At 42.8% G+C, this 26,285-nt stretch overlaps 2 protein-coding genes across 7 annotated transcripts in view; one reads left to right on the top strand and one right to left on the bottom strand.

The window, feature by feature from the left end:
• The window catches only part of LOC141985029 (solute carrier family 22 member 2-like), a 42,263-nt gene extending 21,000 nt beyond the window's left edge, over positions 1-21,263 (top strand). The window contains exons 11-12 of one of the 3 annotated variants that reach the window (XM_074948714.1): positions 20,847-20,939; positions 21,024-21,263. In XM_074948714.1, coding sequence (XP_074804815.1) covers positions 20,847-20,939; positions 21,024-21,039 — 109 coding nt within the window. In that variant the 3' untranslated portion in view covers positions 21,040-21,263. Of the gene's footprint in view, positions 1-4,150; positions 5,476-6,830; positions 6,983-20,846; positions 20,940-21,023 lie in introns of those variants that run through there. The other 2 variants (XM_074948716.1, XM_074948715.1) reach the window with 2 other exon arrangements.
• The window catches only part of LOC141985030 (solute carrier family 22 member 2-like), a 32,673-nt gene continuing 11,388 nt past the window's right edge, over positions 5,001-26,285 (bottom strand). Inside the window, exons 4-13 of one of the 4 annotated variants that reach the window (XM_074948717.1) lie at positions 24,027-24,195; positions 21,770-21,884; positions 21,021-21,127; positions 15,447-15,661; positions 14,864-14,972; positions 12,865-12,977; positions 11,575-11,674; positions 9,552-9,616; positions 6,082-6,282; positions 5,001-5,582 (exon numbers count right to left, since the gene is read on the bottom strand). In XM_074948717.1, the coding sequence (XP_074804818.1) occupies positions 9,553-9,616; positions 11,575-11,674; positions 12,865-12,977; positions 14,864-14,972; positions 15,447-15,661; positions 21,021-21,127; positions 21,770-21,884; positions 24,027-24,195 (992 nt within the window). In that variant the 3' untranslated portion in view covers positions 5,001-5,582; positions 6,082-6,282; position 9,552. Of the gene's footprint in view, positions 5,583-6,081; positions 9,617-11,574; positions 11,675-12,864; positions 12,978-14,863; positions 14,973-15,446; positions 15,662-21,020; positions 21,128-21,769; positions 21,885-24,026; positions 24,196-26,285 lie in introns of all 4 variants that reach the window. The other 3 variants (XM_074948718.1, XM_074948720.1, XM_074948719.1) reach the window with 3 other exon arrangements.

Raw genomic sequence — 26,285 nt, 5'->3', positions numbered from 1 at the left:
CTGTACATCCCTGGAAGGATCTGTTGTTGGTCTTCTTTGCAGCCCCAGAAATGCAGAAGACTGCAGGCACAGTGTAATACCTGAAAAGACTACGCAAAGTTTTTCCACTGGGTTGGCAGGATAGCAGATTTTAAATTATACCATTTTATTTAATCCAGGCTCCCAATGTCATTGCTATTCTTAGGCTTGTTTTAACAAAATGTGGAGAGGGTGGAATCCTTATTCCTAGGTATTCCAATAAATTTGTAGTTGTTTGGCTAGTTTGTGTGTTAAATGTAACATGTCATACCACACCCACATCAGGAGTCACAGTGATACAGTATTTCACAACTACAAAATATTGGCATCTGTTTTCGTTTCTCCCAATGGTCCACTTTATGGTTCAGATCATTTTGAGTTGCCATCCCTTTCTCTCTACCAAACATTTTGTTATTTTCAGATTGATTGTTGCTGCAATCGCAAAGCACTACAGTACTTCCTGCCTACCAGGATTCCAAGAACAAATAATAGAGGTCATTAGCTGGCCTTTGGATAGCAGTATCATGGCTACACTGCATGATCTACTCGAGCTGTACACAAGTATATATCTGAAAGGAAATTTGTTTTACGTGGAATTTGAAATGCTGTGACCTTGATGTTGGCTGTTCAATACAGTGACGTGCGTTACATACTGAGAGGCAGCAAACTTTTGTCTGTAGGTATGTGGAATGAAGTCTTTGCTGTCACAGCAATAGCAGCGGTCATGGATAAAAGGGAACAGTGAAGAGCTAGAGGTGACTTTTGAACCCAGGGCTTAATTCAGTGTCGTGTCTTTGTAGTAGGAAAGGGCCTTGGCAGTGAGTTTTGGCAGCCGATTCACCTTTTCTACCACCAGGAAAAAAGTTACATAAAAGACGCAAAGGCAGCATTCCTAGGGAAAAGCTGGACTAGCGTAAGGTACATTGGCTGGGTTCAGAGTTCACATCTCATTTTGTTCAGTGACAGGGAAACCACACTCAAGCCGAGGTCATAGCTGTGCAAGGTAAAGTCAGGTTCTTGTTTGGCTTATTTAATTGCCCTTATGCAGGGCAAGGAGTTTGGGGGAAACAGTCCCTAATTACATTTGATATAGTTTAGACACTGCTTGATATATCCTTTCCACTCAGAATACTAATGGATGCCAACTTAAAATGTGCCATAAGTGTAGTAGGGCCGGTTTACCATGTGTTTTCCCCTTTTTATATGCATTTGTGCAAATAAAATAGTTGCTCAAATGCTCACGGACAGCTCCCATTAAAAAAGAACAAGCAGGGCTGAAGCCAATGTGTGCAAATACTCCTGGAAAACACAGCGTGGTATTCACCCAGCCCATGTTCATGCACTCTCTCTTTAAACCCTACGGGCCAGTTTCTCATAGCATAGCAATGGCATAGCTCCATTGACATCAGCTAAGAATGTGGCGCTATTCACTTCCATTTAGGCCCGGCTGTGGCTGATGGGGAAAGAAGAGAATAAGGAGAAGGAACAAGCGGATAGTGGTGAATTTGACCCTCCAAGAAGCTATTCATATGCCATGATGATTAAATGGCAACATCATATCTCTGAAATAGGAAGCTGGGACTGGCAGGCTGCCTATGATTGGGGTTTCCTGACTCTTTGCACTATAAGACCCTGGTTTTAGTTGTTTGTAACTTGGCCAAATTTCGGGGAGAAATGATTCAGCCATTTCCAAGAATGAAGCTAGTGGGAAACATTTTGCCCATGTTAAAAAATTCTTGTACCCTCTCTTTACAAAGCTCTATCATCCCCATGCTTTGGGGCAAGGAATTTGGTAGTGGTGGCCTTTGTGTCAGGGACAGGCCTTGTGCTGTTCTGAGGAAAATCTGCCCAAAGGCGGCCAAATTATAAGTCTTTGAAAAACTGCAGTTTGCACATGCTCTGTTGAGACTCTCAAGTAAATTCCCCAAAGATTCGGTTTGCACTGGGCATGCTCCAGCCTGGGGCCAAGCAGGACTTTTGCTGCACTTGCAGCTCTGAGCTGCTGTGGGGCTGGGCCAGGCCCCAGCACCTGAACTGAGAGTAAGGACCCTGACTTTCTGCGCTCTCAGTGACCCGCTGCTCAAGAAGGTGTTTGATTCAAATGCAACAGGGACAAAAGCCAGACAAAAAAACAGATTCGGAGGGAACAAAAGCAGTGGCTGTAGATTAGGACAAGGAACCCTGGCTGGGGAGACTGTCTGAGCAAGGAGACGGGGCTGGAAGTGGGGTCTAGGGGGACTGGGAGCCAGTAGATGGTGGAAGACAGATTGTCTGGGCAGGGCGACTGGGCCTGAGAAACAGTCAGGGTGAAGAGAAGGTGGTGAGGAGAGAGATCTGATGAGTAGCCAGAGGAAAACTGGGACTGGCTGGGCAAAGAGACTGGGACAAGGAAACAAGGGAAGGACTCAGAGATTAGACAAGGAGCCCAAGAGTAGGGAAATAGGGAGTGGGAGTCAGTGTGGATGGGGAATATGTGGAGGCAATTGGAGCCAATATGGGGTAGAGAAGCATAATGGTTTAGAAGTTGGGCGGGGAGACTGGGATTGGCTGGGCAAGGGCGGGGTCAGGAGAGGCGAAACTAGGATATACTGGGCACATAGACTGGAACTAGGATGAGAAGCCTAAAGAATGTAAACTCAGATTAGCTAGGTAAGGAGAATGGAACTGGTGCAAGGAGTCAAGGGTGGGAAATATATAGGACTGGCATGGGGCAGGCTGGAGCATGTGAGGCTGAAGGGATCACATTGCGGGGGGGAAAGGGGGTAGAGGGGGAATTGGCAGAAAAGTCTGTGCCCTCTAGAGCCTGGAATGGAACCCAAGATTCCCAAGTCTCACCATTTCTTTGCTCTCAGCAAATACTGTGAAACCCCCTGGCAAAGTGTGTGATTCAATCACCTTCCAGTGATTGTCCACAAAAGATAACGACTCTAAACAAATTAATATGTGATCATGTAATTAAAGACAGACAATCTCATAATGCATAGGCACAAGGGGCCAAATTAAGGTTCCACAGGCAAATTTCCTAAATTTTGCGTGGTTAACTTTGCAACCTGAATGCTCTTTTAACTTCGTGTGTGTGTGTGTGTGTGTGTGTGTGTGTGTGTATGTATAATATAGCTATATATGTGAAAACAAAGTTAGTAGTTTCTCAGTAGCTGGAGCTACTTTTTATCATGTATACATTTTCATAAATTAAGATAAGAAGGGACCATTAGATCATCAAGTCTGAGGCCCTGTGTATCAGAGGTGATGGAATCTCATCCAATTACTTCTGTACTGAGCCCAGTAACTTGTGTTTGGTTAAAGCAGATCTTTCAGAAAGGCATCTAGTCTTGAAGACCTCAAGAGATGGAGAATCCGCCACAACCTTTGGCAGCTTGTTCCAATGTTAAATCACCTTGTTAAAACTTGATGCCATATAATAGACAAAAAAAAAAAAAAAAACCAAAAACCCCCAACCTTTTTACTTGCATATATTTTTGCTCAGACAGAACTCTAGATAAAAATCTATGCTTTATAAAACATCCCAGGGAATTATTTCTCTCAGCAACACAAAACACTGTTTAAATTAAACAGTAACACCAGCAAAATGGAGGAAAAATCAGAAAGTAAAGGCTAACACACTATTGATAGCTCTAGCATTCGTGCTGAATGTCAGTCCTCGGTTGGCATTTCCTGCATTTTGTTAGCTTGATCACAAATCACTGTTAAAACAGTTTTCTCCGCCAATCCATATTTAATTGCATACAATGTGTACTCCAAAGCAGTCACAGGGGAGTGTGAGAAAAGGTGTGTAGCCTAGCTGGGAAGTTTGAATACATTCTTTACGACTTGGTGCAAACTTACAGTCCTTTAAATGAAAAGCACCTGGTTGTTTCTTATAAAGGCCTATATTTTGCTATGAAATAGACAATGCAAGGGGACCTTAGAACAATCTGATTCCTTTGCAGGTTAGTTCCTCTGTTTGTGTCTGGAAAAGAATTCAGAGATTCGGTTTTTTTATTTGCCAACCACAAACTAGTTTTTCGTTTAATTTAATCAGAGTAGAAGACACGCTTCTTTTTGTTCCTTGGGGGAGCACCTGTTCTTTTCCTTATTCCTCCCAATTACCTTTTCTGTTTTGTTTCCACAGACAAAGAAAGCACAAAAAAGAAGTGATTTACTTGCATGTTTCAACAACAGAAGTTGCACCTAATTAAATTAAAGAGCTGCTTCTCCCAGGGCCAGCCTTTGAGGACACATTAATAGACTGAAAACAGAACATTTATATGACACACACCATCTACTGTCATAATTTCTTTATCTGCTCTAATACTTGCTACACATCCTTAAGACAACAGACCACTGGTTATCATCCACAGAGCTGCATCTGTGACACACATCTGTCTTCCACCACTGATCATTGCTACTATCTGTAGCTCAGTCCAGGACGCTTAGACCATGTCTACACTATCACTTACATTGGCAAAATTTATGTTGCTCAGATGTGTGAAAAAACACACCCCCCTCCCCCGAGCAACATACATTTCACCAGCGTAAGTGGCAGCGTGAAATCTGCCGCTGCCCTAGCTACTGCTGCTCGTAGGGGTGGTTGTATTATGTCGACAGGAGAGCTCTCTCCCATCGGCATAGAGTGGCTACATGAGTGATCTTACAGCAGTGAAGCTGCATCAGTACTGCTGTAAGCTCCCTAGTGTAGACATGGCCTTACGGTTTCCAGAGGTTATTTGTAGGCCAACTATTTCAAAAATAAACAGCTCTCCGAGTCCTGTATGGTATCTTCAAGGCTTTATTGATAGAAATTCCACCAGAATCAACTAAGCAGAGAATACAAAATTTGGAGGGGAAACAAGGAATACGCAGAGCCAAAGTGTAAAGTGGAGAGAACAGAGCAGAGAAGGGGCTGCAGTACACCTGGTGAGTCATTACTGACCTTTGTAAAGGCGTTCAGTTCAGGAGAGGAGACAGACACCAAATGGATGTGGGCGGATGGTACCAAGAAGCTGCTCCCATTGTGTTAAAGAAAGTTCATGCCCATCTAGCCTCATTGCTTTCCTAATATTACTGTTTCACATAACCCTGCTCTGTAAGTACCACGGGAGAGCTGTGAGATCAGGACTAGGAGAGAGATGGGCCACAAGAGATCTCCAGGTTTTTGAAATATTGAGAAGTTGGGGAATCATGACAGTAGGGCTTCTGTGATTGAAGGATCCCCCATACACCCTGGTACTGTAAAGCCAAGCGTAGCTCTCCTCCTGTACGTGGTTCTGATCACATCCATCATCTCACATGTGATTTAATCTGTGGCTTTGTGTTTACCTTCTGATCGCTCCCAACTCCGAGCCACAATTCAGGCCCGAAGGAAGAGATGTGTAGAATGGTCTGACGACGCCTCAGACCAAATAAATAAATAAATAAAATCAGCATTGTTCTTCACCCACACTGTGTGCGGGAACTTATTGTTCTTCAGGAAAAGAGCTATTAGAGAAATATCTCATCAAAAAAGTTTGAGCAAGCGAGGCCCCTGCCCAGCACATCCATGTTGAAAGGATTTAAAACATCCCCTGTAGAAAACAAATAGAAAGTTTAAACAAATGCAAGGCGAGTCTTTAGAAGCCATCTAACGTTGGCTTAGGACTGGAGTATACATGCTGCTAGTGTTCACTTCGTAACTAACTGCCTCTAGACCTGAAGATTCCCCAAGTTGTGACAGAGCGTCCCTGTCTGCATGGGAGATAACTGTTTTTAAGACTATCATCCGTGCCACACCCACCAGTCAAACCCCACTTCTCCTGCCACAGTGAGTTCATATCCACATACAACATCACTAGACATATGCCTCCAGCATTTAGCTCCAGGATAATCATTAGCTCTCGGATCTGTAGAATTGTTGGATTCTTTGCAGGGGCTGACCCACAGATGCAATCACACAGCCTTACAGCCACGCTGCATTACACCAGGATTTCACAATCAGGTTTATTTTGTTTCCAGGATTTCCCTGCAGCGCAGCAGAGGTGGGCAAGGTTTGCTTGCCTTCCCTTATGTGCTGAAATGGTCCATTACCTTGGAGCTGAGGGCCTCATCAAGAGAATCCCAACTCCCAAATCTGCAGTGAATTAAGTCTGAACTTCTCCCTGGCTTTCGGTCAGGAGAGGGAATCCAGATGAGTCTAGAATTGGCTTATTCCCTGCTTCTAGAAGAGACCGAGAGAAGGTGCCTAGCACTTCTTCATTCCCCATGTCACCCACAGGGCAGCATCAAAACCTAGAGAACAGAGACAAATTGGAACAAGGAGTACTTGTGGCACCTTAGAGACTAACACATTTATTTGAGCATAAGCTTTCATGGGCTAAAGCCCACTTCATCAGATGCATGCAGTGGAAAATCAGTAGGAAGAGATTACACACACACACGCGCACAGAGAGAGAGAGAGCGCGCGCGCGCATGAAAAAAATGGGTGTTGCCATACCAACTAACGAGACTAATCGATTAAGGGGGGCTATTATCAGCAGGAGAAAAAAAACTTCTGTAGTGATAATCAGGATGGCCCATTTCAAACAGTTGACAAGAAGGTGTGAATAACAGTAGGGGGAACATTAGCATGGGGGAATAGTTTTTAGTTCGTGTAATGACTCATCCACTCCTAGTCTCTATTCAAGCCTAATTTAATGGTGTCCAGTTTTGCAAATTAATTCCAATTCTGCAGTTTCTCGTTGAAGTCTGTTTTTGAAGGGTTTTTTTTGAATAATTCTGACTTTTAGGTCTGTAATTGAGTGTCCAGGGAGGACAAATTGTTCTGCCTTCTTCTTTAGGAGGGAAACTGAAGAAGCCTGGCCTCTGCTGCCTCCTAGTGCTAGGAGATGACCCAGAGAAGACTTCACACCAGAGCCAGCGCCTGGGGAGGAGATTACAGAGATTCAAACGTCCTCCTTCTTGCTCCTGCACCCAGTTTCCCCAAATCCTGGGATTGGCTATGATAAAAGTCCAGGATTCTGATATGGGGGTGGGGGGGGAGGGAATACCTGGATTTTAGCCATTGCCTTCCTTTAGCCTAGCTGAAGGGCTGCTTCAACTCAATATGCAGCATGAAGAGATTTACCAGTTCAGATTCAAATGCTTCCTAGGTGCATCTAGTTTTCAGTTAGTCTAGCTGAACAAAAAAAAAGGGGGGGCTTATAACTGGAGGTTGGAAGCAGTGAAGGAAGCAGCACACATTTATTCTGCTCTCTTCTTTACCCATCTCCATGCCTCTGACCTTCTGCCATCTCCACTTTCCTCCACCCAGCTCTACCCACATTCACTGTGGGTCTCTCCAATATTATCCTACTCCACATTACTTTCTTCTGCAGTTTAGGGCTTTTGATTACCCCCATTCCTTCTCACATTCCAGGCCTATCTCCCAGCCCTTTGAACACACTCCTTTCAAAAGATTATAAACATGTTGGAGGTAAGAGGCTTTAAATGGATTATTAAACTCTTATGTTTAGCAAAACAGTCTGATCAAGTGCAATTAGAAGAGCAGTTATTGAACACTGTTAAACTCCCTCTCTACAAATGTAATCTCTCATCCAAAAAGGGTCATCAAAATTCCTTTTCCTGACTGAAAAACATCTGACACCTTGTATATAAACTAAGGGGCATGCAATATATGAAATAGTCACTCCAATTATTAAACTACTTCTATAGACAGGAATTGCCAGACTGGATCAGGCGGTGATCCATCTAGTCCAATATCCTCTCTTTGACATTGGCTGGCACCAGATGTTGCAGAGGGAAGTGGGAGAAACCTTGCAGTAACAATTATGGAATAACTGGCCTACAGAAGCAGTTTCTTCCTAACTCCCATTTATTAGAGGCTACTTATGCCAGGAAACAGGAGAACTTTTATCTCCCTCTCAGACACTGTCTTTATGTTGTGGTTTTGACTAGATAGGGGACTATGAAAAGTTTCTCTTCATTTCCATGAACTGCTGATAACTTGAAGACACCAGTAATTACTAGATGTCTTCCTGCTGACTTTAGCCAGTGGATTGGCTGTGATACCTTGACATGGAGAGACAAGGTGGGTGAGGTAATATCTTTGTTGGTGAGAGAGACAAGCTTTCAAGCTTACACAGAGCTCTTCTTCAGGTCTCTCAGAAACCACCACCACCAATCAGGTTTGCTCCAAGGTGGCAGGTACTAAAGATAATCCTTAGGTAACTGCTGGCTTTGAGAGAATGGAGGTTTCTAACTGCGCTGAGGCCATTGACTAACCACTATTCAAGGCCAACACCAGACTGGTTGGCAACAGACTGAAGCAGTCTGGGGTAGCCAACTTCCAGATGATTATAGCAACCTGCTTCTGGACCAGCAAGGGTGCCCTCATCTACACTGGAGGGTAGGAGTAAGCCAGACCCACTGCTGGTCATTCCAGGTCAGCATAAAGATGTGATCCCACTAGGCTGTGCTTGTGGCCCTGTCTCAAAAGCACTAGTATATGTAGGGGGCATCAACAGCTATGCTGATTGTACTGAGGAGCATTTGCCACTGCAGGTCTGCCAAGCCAGGGTACTCTTCTTCCTCTGCCTGCTCCTGCTCCATCATGAAATCTATCAGGTACCTTTGGTGCGTCAGAAAACACCACTGAAATATCCACCAGCACCTCACGGAATCTCTGCCCATTTCCTGACACAGGAACGAAGGCAAAAGGAGAAGCTTGTCAAAAGCCACCTCCTCCATCTTGCTGACTCCAGTAGCTGGGAGCACAAAGATCAAAATGACTGCTGGGCTGGCTGCGTTGATGAGCCGTTTAAACTTTCTGTAGCATGCAGAGTAGGCAGTAAAGTTTGCCCACAGTGCATCATAGGCAAAGGACGAGAGTGGCCACATTTCAGGAGGGCACTAGGGACTTTGGGATATGGTTGTTTGACTTGGGTCAGCGTGCTGCAGTGTTCATGCCAGAGCCCAGGTTCAACCCCAGAAAAATCTTAATGTAGGATTAATAATCAACCAGTGTTGACATTCAAGCCCAGAGTTCTCTAACATGGGTGAGCTGATTCAAGTTCTACTAACCCGGGGGTTTCATTGCAGTGTAGAGATACCCTAAAGTAATCTCCGTATTAATAAGTACTCAGATACTACAGGGATGATGGCAGTGCAAGTATCTGAATAGATATGTGTGTAGTCTATGTGATTAGCAACCAAGTTTCAAAACTACTGTCCTAAAATGTAAATACACCATAATATGGTAAGAGGGAAGAAGGTACTTGGTAGCTTGCTGTGCCTTTTGGACAATGAAGCAGAAGAAAATCTTAAGTATGTGGAACCAGGGATTAGAGGTGCATAAAAGGAAGCAAGGTTCTACAGTGTGTGTTATTTACAAACTCTTTTTGTATTATTGTGCCAAAGACAGATCACATTTGGAGTGTGCAATAGGGTGACCAGATGTCCCGATTTTATAGGGACAGTCCCGATTTTTGGGTCTTTTTCTTATACAGGCTCCTATTACCCCCCACCCCCATGCCGATTTTTCACATTTGCTGTCTAGTCACCCTAGTGTGCAACTTCCTGTGTTTGCACGTGGAGGTAGATAATTTTCTCCCGAGGATTTTCTTGCCTAAAAAGATGAAGCAAAAACAAAAAGGGAATCAGAACAATGATGAAGTGAGAAAAGAGCATGCAATATCCAGAAACAAAGAATAACCAGGAACACAGAACACTAGTGACCAGCTAAATAAAATGGTAACATTTTCAGAATGTCTTCATCCCATTTTCAAAAGTGATTTAGGCACTTTGGAGTAAGACTAATTGGAATTAGGCTCTTAAGTGCCTACGTCACTTTTGAAAAATGGGTCTTATGCTCCTAAATCGCTTAGACACTTGAAAATTTTACCCAACAGCCAATATGCTAATTCAACTTCAACATCAGTTTGTAATTCACTTGGGATGAGTATCCTGCAATTTTTTTCTTCTTGTTATTATATGATCAAGCACATACTACCAACTGTTGACTTAATGCTTTATCTAAAGGTACACAAGCATAAGCTTAACTTTTAGCCTGTGTGAAGCCCCATCGATTGCAATGTGACTACTCATGTACTTAACATTAGGCATGTGCTTAGGTAATTTGCTAAGGTACTTTGCCTATCTGAAGAGACACATTCAGCAATAACATAGCGCATTGAATAGCTTATAGCCTAAACTGCAGATATTAGTTTTATCACATACTATTTGTTACTTCATATAGGTGTCATATATAGTAAATTTAATTGGATTCTTAAGATGTCATCATGGGTTTAAAGGTCGTCTAACCTCATATGCACTTCTGGTCACTGACTTCTGACGTTGTGAAAATGAGCTGTCTATTCCCAAAGACCTGATGTTTGCTATCCCTCTCAACAAACATTGCTGCCTCACATCACTGCACTCAGTGGCTGATAACAAGGACTCATCTTTTTTTATTCTATAGGGGGGGAAAGAAAAACCTCCCCCCACCCGCCCAAACAGCATTTGGTCAGTCAGTCATACAATGAGTCTGAGAGGCTGATGTTGCTATCCAAAGTCCAACTAATGGCCTACGTTTGCTCTTCTCAGTTTCCGGGCAAGTAGTTTTCCCAGTGCAACAAACTGAAGCCGGAAGTTTCCTAAATTAACAAGCTGTGCTCTGGAGGCAGAGAAGGTAGCCAGCCAACCCAAAAATAGCTCTGGGCAGAAAAGATTTTGAGTAAAACTATCAGAGTCACAATCTGCCTACCCATTTCCCCCTACTATACCCTGTGCCAGACCCATACTTGACAACATCCTTCCCCTAGCATGTCAGCATAACTACGCTAGTCAGCAAATTCAAGGGCTAGAGTCATGGCTCCCACTCCCTACTCCATCCTGTCCACTTGCACCAGTTTGGGATGCAACATCTCCATGGAGGCTGCTTTCCTTCCTGTTCTGCTACCCATGATCAGGGTAGCCACTGCAAGGCAGTGAGAGGGTACATAATGCAAATTCCAGGTCACAATCTTGCCATCAGTCATATGTAGATAGATCACACTATTTTAATATTTACAGTATTTATAAACATCAAATATGGGTAGAACTATTATATAAATTCTTATATTTAATAAGAAATTATCAGAAGCAGCAAGGAGTTTTCTTTTGGAGAACACAATGTCCATCTACCTGTTTTTCTTCTCAGTCCTAAGAAAAATCACCATTGGAATAAAAGTGCAAAATAATAATTTCACGGGATTTTGTGGTGTGTTGGGAGGAGGGACAGGATCTATGCACCTGCTGGAGATGTCAAAATTGAACATTTTTCATAAGGCCATTAAACACCAGGGATCCAGTGGTCACCATTATACACTACAGTTACCTTCTGAATGCAAAATGAGCTTTGCCATTGTCTACAAAGCATTCGTATCCCTAGAACTCAGAAGTATACTGCAGTAACTATGCCACAGATACCATGATGATTTCAATGACAACCACTGGATGTACATTTACATTGTAGCTTTTTCTGTTAGTCTTTTCTTTTTCAAAACATGAACAGCTCGAACAATCTGAATGTGCCACCTGACTCACCTATGCAAGTTTTCTACATCTTCAATAGTCTCAGGTAATATTTTCCCTTTGGTTTCAGGCAGCAACACCACCAATCCACCAGCAATTAAACCAACCACAGCTTCAAATTAAACACACACGAGAAGACCAAGTTAGAACCCAACTCACATCATAGGATACATTTGATGCCATCTGGCTGCAATAATAATTGCTGAATTTAATTAAAACAACAAAGTTGGTAGAAGAGATTTTGTTTTTTAACATACAAAGATAAAGGGCCAAATTTTGCTCTATAGCAAGTGTGCGCGCATGTGTATATATATGAGTATATAGAATTTTTTTATCACAAGGCAGGTTCACAGCTTTTCAGGGGTGTCATTGCGGCATTACTGAGATAATTATAGATACTAAAGTTTAATTGTACGCTACGTACTGTAATGGTATATATCAAGTTGGAAAGGCATGTTTGAGGAATGATAGTCGGTATATTTGTACGACATGAAATGTACTGGATTTCTCTGTCACCATGAGAACAAGATTTTAAAAATTATAGTTAATCTCTCACTCACTAAATTCCTGGTTACCAACTTTCATAAGCCCCATTCTAAAATGTATGTATTATTAAGTCCCTTGTAAATAATATAAATATGCTCTTTATTAAAAATAATGTATTGCCTTCAAAGACAGACTTCTAGCGATAATGCACTAGTCCAAAGACTTTGAGATTTTGCAGTACCTGGCCTGAAGTTTAGATTGACTAATCTCCAGGAAATTTCAGCCTGTTTTGAAGAAGGCTGCTTACTAGTCTATAGCCTTTTTAAAAAGATGATTACATGGTTGTCCAATCAAAAAAGAGAATATTGACAAGACTGAAGTATGCAACATCCTTAATAATCCATAAAATATACCCGACAGGCACCATTTGAAATGACAACATCTTGTCTCAACACAGAGACCAAACCACAGAAGTGAGAAAATGACTCGAATGAATACGGTCAACAAACTGACATGTGATCTAAATTTTGGTAAATTTCACAATCCTCTTCGACTTGTCAAAGCAACATTTGTTAGTTTGCAGCTTTTTTAAAAAAAAAAGCACATAAGAAACCATAAATATATATGGAAGTGGACTCTGACTACATACACAACTCAGAAGTGAACTATTAGTTTATTATGATTTGAAGGTTTTGTGAAGGGAAAAATATTCTCTCCTAGATTTGGAATCAGTTTCTCAGATTTGTTGGTCATGATAACTGAGGCATGGTTAATATACCTGAGGAACACTCCACAAGAAGGTAAGAAAATACTTACCAAAAACTATAAGTGGCAGCTCGTGCCAGATCTCTGCCAGCCTGTAGACAATGAATGGGGCTAGTATCCCACCAACATCACACAAGGAAGAGCAGACCATTACACCAAGGTTCCTGATGGAACAGCAAAACAGTCATTGTATTATATTGGTCTGAAAAAGTTCTGTAGCTGGAACAGAATACATTCTGCCATAAAATTGTGATGATTAACTATTTGCATTACTGCAGTGACTCAAAGCCCAGGCATGAACCTGGACTCCATTACACTAGACACTGTGCAAACAGAACAAACGTCCCTGTCCCAAAGAGCTTACAATCTAAGCAGGAGACAACAGATGGGAAGTACAAGGAAACAATGAGACTATTGGTCAGTATGATAGGCCGTGGTCTCAGCAGCCTAACCATAATAAAATACCAAAATAGAATCATAAGTCCTGATTCTCTCCTGCCTTGCTCCTCATGAAGTCATTCACACTTGTGTAGCATAAGACTATAACCCTACCAAATAGCCATGGGAAGGTTTACACCTCTTTTGCATAAGTGTGAGTAAGTGATTCCCTGAGATTCAGAGAACTTTCTACAGTTTCGTGTAGGCTCTCTGCCTTGTGCTGATTGGCTGGCTACACCAACCCTCCTCATCCCTCACTGTCTGTCTCAGTTTCACCCCACACCTGCCCCTCTTTACTCTCTTCCAATCTGTTCTGCCCTCCCTTCCCCACTTCCCTTCCCATTTAGCTGATCCCCCCCCCCAAATAAAAATATCATGAAGTTACCCCTCCCACCCACCATTTCTATCCTCTCTGTTTAGATGGTAAACTTTTCAGGGCAGGGACCATCTACTACTCTGTTTGTACAGTGCCTAGCACACTGGGGCCCTACTCTTCACTGGCCCTTAAACACTACTGTAATAAACATGATTAATAATAAACTTCAAGGTAGTAGAGAATCAGGCTAGAGTGTCCGATTAGAACCTGCCACCAGATAGAACAGAACTTTGAAAATATTAGCTACATTATTTTAAATGACTGTCAATGTAGGGAGATGTTCAAAAGGTCTGCCTAATGTACATGTCCATAAAAAACAAACCAAAGAAAGCCTTCAGTAGCTTCCTAACTAGAGCTTATAGGCAGAATGATCTTTATACAGGTTTCAAATGAGCGTATGGGAATCTAGCAGTTTCTACATAATATGGGCTAAATTTAGATTCTTTCAGGTTTTTTGGGGGGTTTTTCTGTTTGTTTTTGTTTTAAGAAGGTGACCAATGCATGTACCTAAAATCCTCTTATAAAACTGCTATCCAAAGCCAGCGTTCATGGTAGATTAAGTTTCATAGAGTTTAAGGCCAGATGGGATCATTAGATCATCTATTCTGTATATCATTGGCTCTTAAATTTCATCCAGTTACCCCTGTACTGAGCCAAGTAACTTGTGTTTGGCTAAAGAATATCTCCAGAAACGCATCCAGTCTTGACTTAGAATAGAATTGAAGACTTCAAGGGATGGAAAATTCATCACTTCCCTTTAAGACCAAAAGGTGCCCCAATCCACCAACACACTGGGGCTTCCAAAATTTCAACCAGCCCAGATTCTTCCCAGTCCTCCTTAATTCTGCTCCCCCTCCTCAAATAAACTTTTATTCTACTTCCATCTTCCTGCTCTCCCAGACCCCTGACAGACTCTCCATTTCTCACCCATTCATTATTGTCTCTAGCCCCTTTTGACCTCTGGATTTGAAGGACAAGAATCTTGCTTTAATCCAGCTCTGCATGTTCCATTTGCAGCGCAACGTATAGGGAGAAGTTGCATGTTCTGTTCCTGCATTAACTTGTCCTTTATTCAATTTTCTACGTGATCCATTTGCATAATGTTCTTTAGACATCAATACATCTATAATTCTGGAGCATTTGTGTACTAATTGTTAAGTCAATATAAAATACAACATATCTGTCAGTTTCAACAGCTGCCTTTCACATCATGCCGTCCCCAGACAAGGCACTCACCTCAAAAACGTTGGGTACAGTTCAGTGTTTACAAAGCAAACCATTTCAAAAGACACTGTAATTCCCATTCTCCCAATGCAACCTACAGTCACTTTTAGCCAGTGAATATCTGCAAAGGAAACAGTTATTTCACTTACAATGTTTTCTGGAGGCTTTTTGGGCCAACGGTGATTGGGTGGGATGGGGTTATCTAATGAAACAATGTTATTTTTAGTAGAATCCAATAATCCTATATTATTTTAATTTTATTAGTTCAAAAGAACTGCTATTAATTGTATAAAGCAGCAGATTAAAACAATCAGCACCACGTGAGTTATTGTTAAATGTGATTTGCAAAGTTATGTACGGTACCCTATTTCCCCAAGATATTTCCTATTAATTCTGATGTCTGCAAAAATGTAGACTTTCATTTACTCCATCTCACTTCTGGGGTGTGGGGGGCTCCAGCACCTGTCTGGTACACAGCTACAATCCCAGACATGCTTTTGCAAACTTTCAAACCTAGACTATAGCGAGACAGATTAATGAGGTCCCAAAGAGGTAACACTGAGAAGGTAAACTACTGAAACCTCTGACAACTCACCTTTGGGGATTAAAGCCATAATGAGACAGGCAGCGCCTGCCACCAAAGTTGCCACAGCCCAAGGATAGCGACGGCCAATGCGATTGATTGTAAGAATGATAATGAAGGCAGCTGGAAATTCAACAAGGGCAGAATAGAAGAAATCCAGATACATGTCCCCACCAGCCATTGCCATGTGCATGATGAGCCCCTGGTACAGAAGAGCACTGGTCAACCTAGGCAGAGAACAGAGCCCAAGCTTCTTAAAAGATTTAGTCAAAGAACAGAAAGAAAAGGAGTACTAGTGGCACCTTAGAGACTAACCAATTTATTTGAGCATAAGCTTTCGTGAGCTACAGCTCACTTCATCAGATGTATAAAAGTGGAAAATGCAGTGAGGATGTTTTTATACATACAGACCATGAAAAAATGGGTGTTTATCACTTCAAAAGGTTTTCTCTCCCCACCCCACTCTCCTGCTGGTAATAGCTTATCTATAGTGATCACTCTCCTTACAATGTGTATGATAATCAAGGTGGGCCATTTCCAGCACAAATCCAGGGTTTAACAAGAATGTCTGAGGAAGGGGGGAAGGGGGGTAGGAAAAAACAAGGGGAAATAGGTTACCTTGCATAATAACTTAGCCATTCCCAGTCTCTATTCAGTCTCTTAACCCACCCAGCAATATTGTTAATCTATCCAACTATACTCTTAGCCCAGCAGAAGAAGCTGTCCTATCTCGGGGCCTCTCCTTCTGCCCCTCCACGCCCACAAACATGATACAGTTCTGTGGTGACCTAGAATCCTATTTTCGACGTCTCCGACTCAAGGAATATTTCCAGCACTCCTCTGAACAACATACTAATCCACAGAGACCTTCCTACCAACACTACAAAAAGAAGGATTCTAGGTGGACTCCTCCTGAAGGTTGAGACAGCAGACTGGACTTCTATATAGAGTGCTTCCGCCGACGTGCACGGGCTGAAATTGTGGAAAAGCAGCATCACTTGCCCCACAACCTCAGCCGTGCAGAACACAATGCCATCCACAGCCTCAGAAACAACTCTGACATCATAATCAAAAAGGCTGACAAAGGAGATGCTGTTGTCATCATGAAGAGGTCGGAATATGAACAAGAGGCTACTCGGCAGCTCTCCAACACCACTTTCTACAAGCCATTACCCTCTGATCCCACTGAGGGTTACCAAAAGAAACTACAGCATTTGCTCAAGAAACTCCCTGAAAAAGCACAAGATCAAATCCGCACAGATACACCCCTGGAACCCCGACCTGGGATATACTATCTACTACCCAAGATCCATAAACCTGGAAATCCTGGGCGCCCCATCATCTCAGGCATTGGCACCCTGACAGCAGGATTGTCTGGCTATGTAGACTCCCTCCTCAGGCCCTATGCTACCAGCACTCCCAGCTATCTTCGAGACACCACTGACTTCCTGAGGAAACTACAATCCATCGGTGATCTTCCTGAAAATACCATCCTGGCCACTATGGATGTAGAAGCCCTCTACACCAACATTCCACACAAAGATGGACTACAAGCCGTCAGGAACAGTATCCCCGATAATGTCACGGCAAACCTGGTGGCTGAACTTTGTGACTTTGTCCTCACCCATAACTATTTCACATTTGGGGACAATGTATACCTTCAAATCAGCAGCACTGCTATGGGTACTCGCATGGCCCCACAGTATGCCAACATTTTTATGGCTGACTTAGAACAACGCTTCCTCAGCTCTCGTCCCCTAATGCCCCCACTCTACTTGCGCTATATTGATGACATCTTCATCATCTGGACCCATGGAAGAGAAGCCCTTGAGGAATTCCACCATGATTTCAACAATTTCCATCCCACCATGAACCTCAGCCTAGATCAGTCCACACAAGAGATCCACTCCCTGGACACTACGGTGCTAATAAGCGATGGTCACATAACCACCACCCTATACCGGAAACCTACTGACTGCTATTCCTACCTACATGCCTCCAGCTTTCACCCAGACCACACCACACGGTCCACTGTCTACAGCCAAGCTCTACGATACAACCGCATTTGCTCCAACCCCTCAGACAGAGACAAACACCTACAAGATCTCTATCAAGCATTCTTACAACTACAATACCCACCTGCTGAAGTGAAGAAACAGATTGACAGAGCCAGAAGATTACCCAGAAGTCACCTACTACAGGACAGGCCCAACAAAGAAAACAACACAACGCCACTAGCCATCACCTTCAGCCCCCAACTAAAACCCCTCCAACACATCATCAAGGATCTACAACCTATCCTGAAGGACGACCCATCACTCTCACAAATCTTGGGAGACAGGCCAGTCCTTGCCTACAGACAGCCCCCCAACCTGAAGCAAATACTCACCAGCAACTACACACCACACAACAGAACCACTAACCCAGGAACCTATCCTTGCAACAAAGCCCATTGCCAGCTGTGCCCACATATCTATTCAGGGAACACCATCATAGGGCCTAATCACATCAGCCACACCATCAGAGGCTCGTTCACCTGCACATCCACCAATGTGATATATGCCATCATGTGCCAGCAATGCCCCTCTGCCATGTACATTGGTCAAACTGGACAGTCTCTATGTAAAAGAATAAATGGACACAAATCAGATGTCAAGAATTATAACATTCATAAACCAGTCGGAGAACACTTCAATCTCTCTGGTCACGCGATTACAGACATGAAAGTTGTGATATTACAACAGAAAAACTTCAAAACCAGAGTCCAGAGAGAAACTGCTGAATTGGAATTCATTTACAAATTAGATACAATTAACTTAGGCTTGAATAGAGACTGGGAATGGCTAAGTCATTATGCAAGGTAACCTATTTCCCCTTGTTTTTTCCTACCCCCCCACCCCCCTTCCTCAGACATTCTTGTTAAACCCTGGATTTGTGCTGGAAATGGCCCACCTTGATTATCATACACATTGTAAGGAGAGTGATCACTATAGATAAGCTATTACCAGCAGGAGAGTGGGGTGGGGAGAGAAAACCTTTTGAAGTGATAAACACCCATTTTTTCATGGTCTGTATGTATAAAAACATCCTCACTGCATTTTCCACTTTTATACATCTGATGAAGTGAGCTGTAGCTCACGAAAGCTTATGCTCAAATAAATTGGTTAGTCTCTAAGGTGCTGCTAGTACTCCTTTTCTTTTTGCGAATACAGACTAACACGGCTGCTACTCTGAAACCTGTCAAAGAACAGAGACCCGTTTCCTCTTGGAGTGCACATAAACAAACCTTCTGAACCACAATTAGGTCAACAAAACCAACTTCAGCTCTAATTTACTCAACAGTGTAGATGAAAGCCTGAGAGAAGAACAGTGGAGATTAATGATGGAAAGCAGAAACTAGAGGTAGAGTTTACAGCCCATAAAATAATACGGTAGTTCAGGAATTGAGCGTTGAATATAAAATCGAGTAGGAAATATCAATACTATCATAGACTCAGGCTAAAAAAGCTTTCAGCCTACTCATACTTCTAGCTCTGAGTTACAATTATGGGCTTATGACCACTGAAGGAATCGTCCTTTGTCAAGTGCCCATTCTGCCCTCTGCATCCTCACCATCAGACATAATGGAGACTCAGATGGGCAGTTGGACAAGCAATGTGTTTTCTAAATAACTCCTCTTAACAGCTCAGATGGTTGAAAAAAGAGCTCTTAGTTAAGAGCAAATTGACCATGCAACTGTGGAGTGAGTTCAGAAGGTAGGCAAATTCCCCTAGTCAAATGCTTGTATTAACATTCTCATTTTGCCTCAAGAAATAAATTTACCTGTAATTGTTTCATATAAGGACGACGCTAAGAGCTTGTCCACATGGCAAGTTACTGGGTGGAGACCCAGGGTGTGAATCTACAGCACAACAGCTTGCCATGCAGTAACATCCCACGGGGAACTACTACAGTGCACTGAAAGGCCAGGAGCGTGGCTTAGTGCAAGTTTTTCACTGCGCTGTAGCTGCATCCACGTGACAAGTTACTGCATGGAAAGCTGGTGCACTGCACGGTTGTGCCGTAGTAGTGGCTTGCTGCACAGTAGCGCACCACGTAAACAAGCTCTAAGACTAGGAAATTCTGTCATGGCAACACGGATTTGTTGTAATCATCCGTGGTGGCATATGGTTATTATTTGTGACGTGGCAACGTTGAGGTTGGTGCTGTCTTAGACACAGAATACACACAGTTCTTGCCCAGAGGAACTTGCAATCTAAGCAAATGACAAACACTCTGGTCCAGTTCTAGGGGTTAGATATGTGGTGCTATAAAACTTACACACTGTTAGTTTGGCAGAAGAGTCTACAAAAGGAGAGAGTAAAAAAGGTGCAAACAAAAAGATGGCCTCTTCTACCCGGTTTTACACTTCTTCCTCCCCTTTGGTTGCTTTTGCTAATATAAACCCTGCCCACTCAATCACTGGTTGAACTAACTGGGTATAAGAACTAATGGCTCAATCACGGAGTGATTTCTTTACTGTACACAAGGCCAAAATGACTCCCCGTAGGCCTTGTCCAACCTCTTTAATAGCACAGATCTCTGTTAGTGCAATTGGTACAAATTTCTGCTTGCTCTTGTCTATGCTTAGGGGTCAGCACCAGCAGATCTACAGAGATTCCTAGAAGCTAATTGGTGACTATGAGCTATTCCTGAGGGCAGGCAAAGCCGACGGAGTCACTTTGGCTTTGTCTATACTAGAGAAATCAGTATTGCAAATAGATTGCTTTACATCAATAGTTCCACCATCAATTGAATGTGTCCACACCACGGCTGCTTTACATTGATTCAAGTGAGATGGCTCCTTCAGCCAGTGAACCTCAGTCCTCAGATGAGGGACCCCTCCCGCACTGTATTCCTCAGTTACCTCCCACTTCACAGCAACCCCCTCCATCACACTGTCCCCAATATCTCCCTATTCCCTGGCTAAAGTCAGGCCTGGGATAGGGAGACATTTCTGGGTACGGCAGATACTGTGGGGGGGGGGGGTCACACTGAGGATGGGGGTGCAACTATCAGACGTGATATTGAGCCCGTTGTGCCAGTGCATTGCAGCCAACAGTTACTCAACTGATTGAGCCTGCACCAATTTAGGCTACCCCAGTTCTTACCCCTATCAAATTTTGGGGTAACTGATACCAGTTTTTGTCTCCTTACAGTTGACTGAAGCACTTGTCTACATAGATGTAACGTGCTCTTAAACTGATGGAGTGGGGAACAAGTTTAACTTCCCTATGTGTAGAGAAGTCCTCATGTGGCCCCATAATTCATCCATTGGTGACCAGACACATGAGGTCATCATGGCAATGGAGCGAAACTAAAACCACAGTTAAGAACTCTAGCTCATACTATTCCAACGATCTCCCCTGACAGGACTGAGAGTAACCGAGAAACCTCCCCAGCAGTACAAAGGAGGAAGAAAGTCTGGAGCATGAAAAAACTGAGTTCTGAGTACAGGAAACGGGGGTAAGACAAAACTGGAACTTTAATGCTTTGTAATAAAAAGTCTTAAGATGACTAATTTTTTTTTATTTTTTTTTTTTTTACCAGTTGTACATCAAAATGAATGTGTGTTTCCGCATCTGTGGTGTCCTGACAAGGTCCATGAATGAAGGACTCAGCTTTTCCCCACCTTCCTCTTCAAGGTTAATATTCTACAGAAGAACCAGTGCATTGTTAATTAAGGGCTAAACTAGGTGACAGAAATTTATCATGTTAAACAGGAAGGGAGGTGATATATTGTAATATATATTAGACATGTTACTTAATACAATACATAAGAGCTTCCTGAGAAATGCACCACTCCATTGTGATTATTGCATGGAATATGGAGGAGAAGGATCACAATGATAATGAGGGAATTCTTTAACTTCACTTCAACAGTTTTAGTCATTCCTTATCTTTTTGATCTGGCGTTTCCTAAGTAATTTCTCCAGGATCTCAAGCATAATTCTAAATAATTTCCTTTTTCTTTAGTCTTAGCTGAACAGGGTCATGAGTCAGCAGCATTGCAATGCAAAATGTTTCAGCTCTGGAATAAATAAGAACCTTGGCACAGCACTGACACCTGGGGTCTATTCCTGGCTTTGTTTCAAACCTCCTGCATGACCTGGGGCAAGTGTCCGAATCTCTCCTTGCACCAGCTTTCTCATATGTACAATGGGGGATAATAGTTATCCAGCTGGGACTGTGCGGTTAACTTTGATATTTACCAGCATGTAGAATTCCTCAGGTGGAAAGCATTATAGAAAGAACTTTTATGTTATTCACCTACAAGCATAAAACCTCAAGCCCACCTGAAAATGGGCAGGCAGCTTTTTCCCATTCTTTTTGGCAATATAGTTCACAATCTTCATGGCCTTGTCATTCTGCTTCTGAGATATCAGCCACCTTGGAGACTCAGGCAGACACCTGTAACACAAGCAAGCAGACGCTGCCATACAGAAAACAAAATGGTGCATCCACACTGAACCAAGGCTGTGAAGACAGTACTTCAGTTGAACACAGTGACACTACTTTCTGCTTTTCAAGAAAAGAACAGTTTGCCATGCTGCAAGATGAAGTTGGAGGAGCAGCCTTGGCAGTAGCTTGATTTTACTGGAGATGAACACACTCATGATAAAACAATAAATAATATGAAAACCTTGCAATAAGAACATGTGTACCGCTTGCCCAGTCAATGTACTCCTCATGAGGAGCAATTTTCCAGCTACAGTAACTCCTTGCTTAACGTTGTAGTTATGTTACTGAAAAATGCTACTTTAAGGGAAATGATGTTAAGTGAATCCAATTTCACCATAAGAATTAATGCAAATAGGGAAGGTTAGGTTCCAGGAAAAAAAAATTTTCCTGGAACCTAGCCTCCCCTATTTACATTAATGTGTGTGTACACACACACACACACACACACACACAGAGTACAAGTTTTAAATGAACAATTGAGTACTGGACACAGCAATGATAATTGTGAAGCTTGGCTGAGGGTGAAGTCAGAGGGTGGGATATTTCCCAGGGAATGCCTTACTGCTAAACGATGGACTAGCACTCGGCTGAATCCTCAAGCGTTAACACATTGTTGTTAATGTAGCCTCACACTCTACAAGGCAGCACAAGTGGAGGGAAGAGAGACACAGCATGGCAGAGAGATAGACAGACACACAGCGTGTGTGCAAGAGAAAGAGAGAGAGAGAGAGAGAGACACACACACACACCGTGTGCGAGAGAGACACATTGCGTCTTTAAATACGCTGACCCCCCTCTAAGTACGCTGCCTTTTTAAGTAGATCAGCAAGTTGAGACAGCAGCTGCTGCCAGCAAACTCCCTCCCGAGCGCTGTCGTGTTCCCCCCCAAGTTCTGTGGAAATGAGGTACAGGAGTGGGGGGGGTGCACCCTGACATCAGCGCCCCTCTTTCCCCTCCCCCACAGCAAGCAAGAGGCTCCCAGGAGCAGCTCCAAGGCAGAGGGCAGGAGCAGCACATGGCAGTGGGGGGAGGGATACCTGAACTGCCCGGCAATTGATAGCCTGCTGGGCGGCTGTCACACAGGGAACTTAGGGGAGCTGATGGGGGGCTGCCAGCCCACCCAGGTTCCAAGCCCCCACTAGCTGGCTCCAATGGGCTGCTCTTCCTGAAAGCAGTGGACAAAGCCGGCAGCTGCCAAACAACGTTATAAGGGAGCATTGTGCAACTTTAAACAAGCATGTTCTCCCATTGATCAGCAGCGTAACAACGAAACAACGTTAACCGGGATGATGTTAAGTGAGGAGTTGCTGTACACCATCACCACACTCCACACACACCCCACTAAAAGCACTGGAACTCTCACTCCATTTACTCATGTCAAATAAAATTCACAAAAATAGACAAAGGAAGAAAACAAAAAACTCTATCCCCCTAATCCCCACTCCGGGCAGACAACTCTTCATGACCCAAGTGCTCATACAAAGAAAAGAGTGAAACCAAAAAGATACAAGTTAATTATTTTAAACAATAAATCAAAATGATCTACTAAAAAGGAACCTATATTACTTTTGGTTGTGCCACAAAATATAGTGTCATTTTAAAAAAAATTATGTGCAACAAACCACTTTAAATAAAAATACTTCACCATTGGACAATGACCTCTAATTAACCACTATTTCAAGGTGATGTCAGTCAAATTATGGCCCTAAATTATGTAATAATTTCCCTTTAAACAAATGTTCAATTAATGCATATATAAAATTCAGTTCTATGTGCCAAATTATTTTACATCCAATTTAAAAAAAAATCCATTAACAGCATAATGCAACAGAAGTTTGATTCCTAAGAATAATTAGATAAGATGTGCATGCTCTGATACAACCAAGGATTGAACATTAAAGGAGCCTATTCCCACTCTTTATTGGTGTAGATCTGCTGTTAACCAGAGTAATGTGCATGCAGATCTGCAGTTAACCAGAGTAATGTGCATGCAAGCAGTATACGACATTCTCCTACAGCTCTTTTGCATCTCTCTTGGATGAAGGGAAATTGCATTTTAAATCTTCTGCTGAGGTATATGAAAGTCCTTACCAGTAACAGAACAAGACGGGGAAGCATGGTAGAGTAACAGCAAGCTGCAGCCATCTCCAGTGAGGAATAGCATAAGCAACACCATCGAGGAGGAGGAGTCCAACTGTAAAGGCTACTTGATAGAGAATTCCCACAGTCTTCCTATGGCTTGGGCCAACAACTTCTGTGACTGAAATGTATATGATATAAGTGACTGCTCAAAAACAGAAGGAAAACTGATGGATCATTTTAGAGATGGAAAAGCCAAGAAACCCTACTCCACAAACAAGGGGTTTCAAGCATTTTGGGAGGTGTAGGTTTCTTTTCAGGGATTCTGGAAGCAAACACTAATTCCCTGAAGAATGTTCCTTAAAAATTCTAGATTTTTGCATAAAATTATCACAAATCCTTTGGTACTTGCAGACCAAGCTTAATTTGCTTATGAAGATTTATTTTATTAGATCATTGAGGTCAGTACTTATGTTCTTATTCCAGATTGTACTGTGCTTAAATCTTATTCTCGGTTATGGCATTCCATGCTTAAGTGAAACACTATCACCAAAATTTACATATGGGATATTTTACTGTACAATACAACACTATCCTAAATAAAGTTCCAATAATGTATAACTGAAGGATCATATTGTGCCAGGAGGTAATTATCCTTTGTTGTATGACTGATGTGAAGTGGAGGGGGCAGCTGTTCCACTAGTGGATGTAATACTCAAATCACGTGTGTGTGTGTGTGTGTGTGTGTGTGTGTGTGTGTGTGTGTGTATATATATATATGTATATATATATATATATATATATATATATATATATATATGGGGGGGGCACAGAATGGACTGGTTGTTACATTAGGTTTTCTGCATCTCAAACTTCTGGATAGCTACATTAGCTAGATGTTTCTGCTACAATGTTTAGCAGTATAATCGTTTAAAATGTTGGCATTTCAGTTTTGTCACCTTCAGAGTTAACACTCCACTGAGGTGAATGAGGCAGTTCACACCACTCAGAGCTATTGTTTAAAAACTGTCCACTTTACAGATTCAGGAAGACATGCAATGCTAAGCCATGTAGCATTTGGAAGATTTTCTTTGCAACTGTAAAGGAGAAACACTTATATTTTAAGAACAAAAACTAAATTCTGCAACACCTAAGGGATCCCTAATGGCACCTTTGGCAACAGTGAACTATATTTAACCAACCATAAAAACAAAAAACAAAACAAAACAAAAAACTAATGCTGGATCAGTGTAGAGTGATATAATCAGAGTGACACTGTCACTATTTGAGCAGTGCTGGATTAACACATAGGCAAATGAGGCATATGCCCAGAGCCCAGATTGGGCAGGAGGTGATGGTTTTTTTTAACCAATGCAGATTTTCTCACAAACTGAAAAAAACTTCACTGGGCATGTCTACACTACCACTAAAGGTTTCAGAGTAGCAGCCGTGTTAGTCTGTATCCACAAAAAGGAAAAGGAGTACTTGTGGCACCTTAGACTAACAAATGTATTTGAGCATAAGCTTTCGTGAGCTACAGCTCACTTCATCGGATGCATGCACTGGAAAATACAGCGGGGAGATTTATATACACAGAGAACATGAAACCATGGGTGTTACCATACAGACTGTAACAACAATGATCAGGAAAGGTGAGCTATTACCAGCAGGAGAGCGGGGGGACGGGACGGGACGGACGACTGCTAAAGTCAATCTAACTTACGTCACTCAGGAGTGTGAAAAAGATACCCCCCTGAGCGACGCAAGTTATATCGACCTAAGCGCTGTCTACACCGGTGCTATGTTGGCAGGAGACGCTCTCCCACTGACATAGCTTCCGCCTCTCACAGAGGTGGAGTAATTATGCCGCCAGAAGAACGCTCTCCTGTTGGAATACAGCGTCTTCCCCAGATGCGCTACTGCTACACTGATCCAGCTGCACTGATGTAGCTCTTCTAGCGTCGACCTGCCCACTCATTTGAGCGGGTGGCATTGCAACCTGGCGCATGGGATTGCAGCACTGCTCAGGTTTGACCCATCCACCCCCGTCCTGGTGACTAGTGCCACAAGCAGCAGCAGAACAAGCAGCCAGTCCAGCAGATCCACAGCCTGGCCATGGTGAGTGTACCTTACGACTGTTTGCTGTGATTCACATTAGAAGTTGGGGCCCAGGAAGCGTACGTTTGCCTAGGACCCAGAGATGGGTTAATCTGGCTCTGCATGTGATCTCTTTATTGCCTTCCCACCCTCATCCTTCAAATAAGCATGTAA

Source organism: Natator depressus, chromosome 3 (assembly GCF_965152275.1).
Source record: "Natator depressus isolate rNatDep1 chromosome 3, rNatDep2.hap1, whole genome shotgun sequence".
Taxonomy (NCBI): domain Eukaryota; kingdom Metazoa; phylum Chordata; order Testudines; family Cheloniidae; genus Natator; species Natator depressus.
Note: the sequence above shows the minus strand (reverse complement) of the source record. Positions and strands in the feature narration are given on the sequence as shown.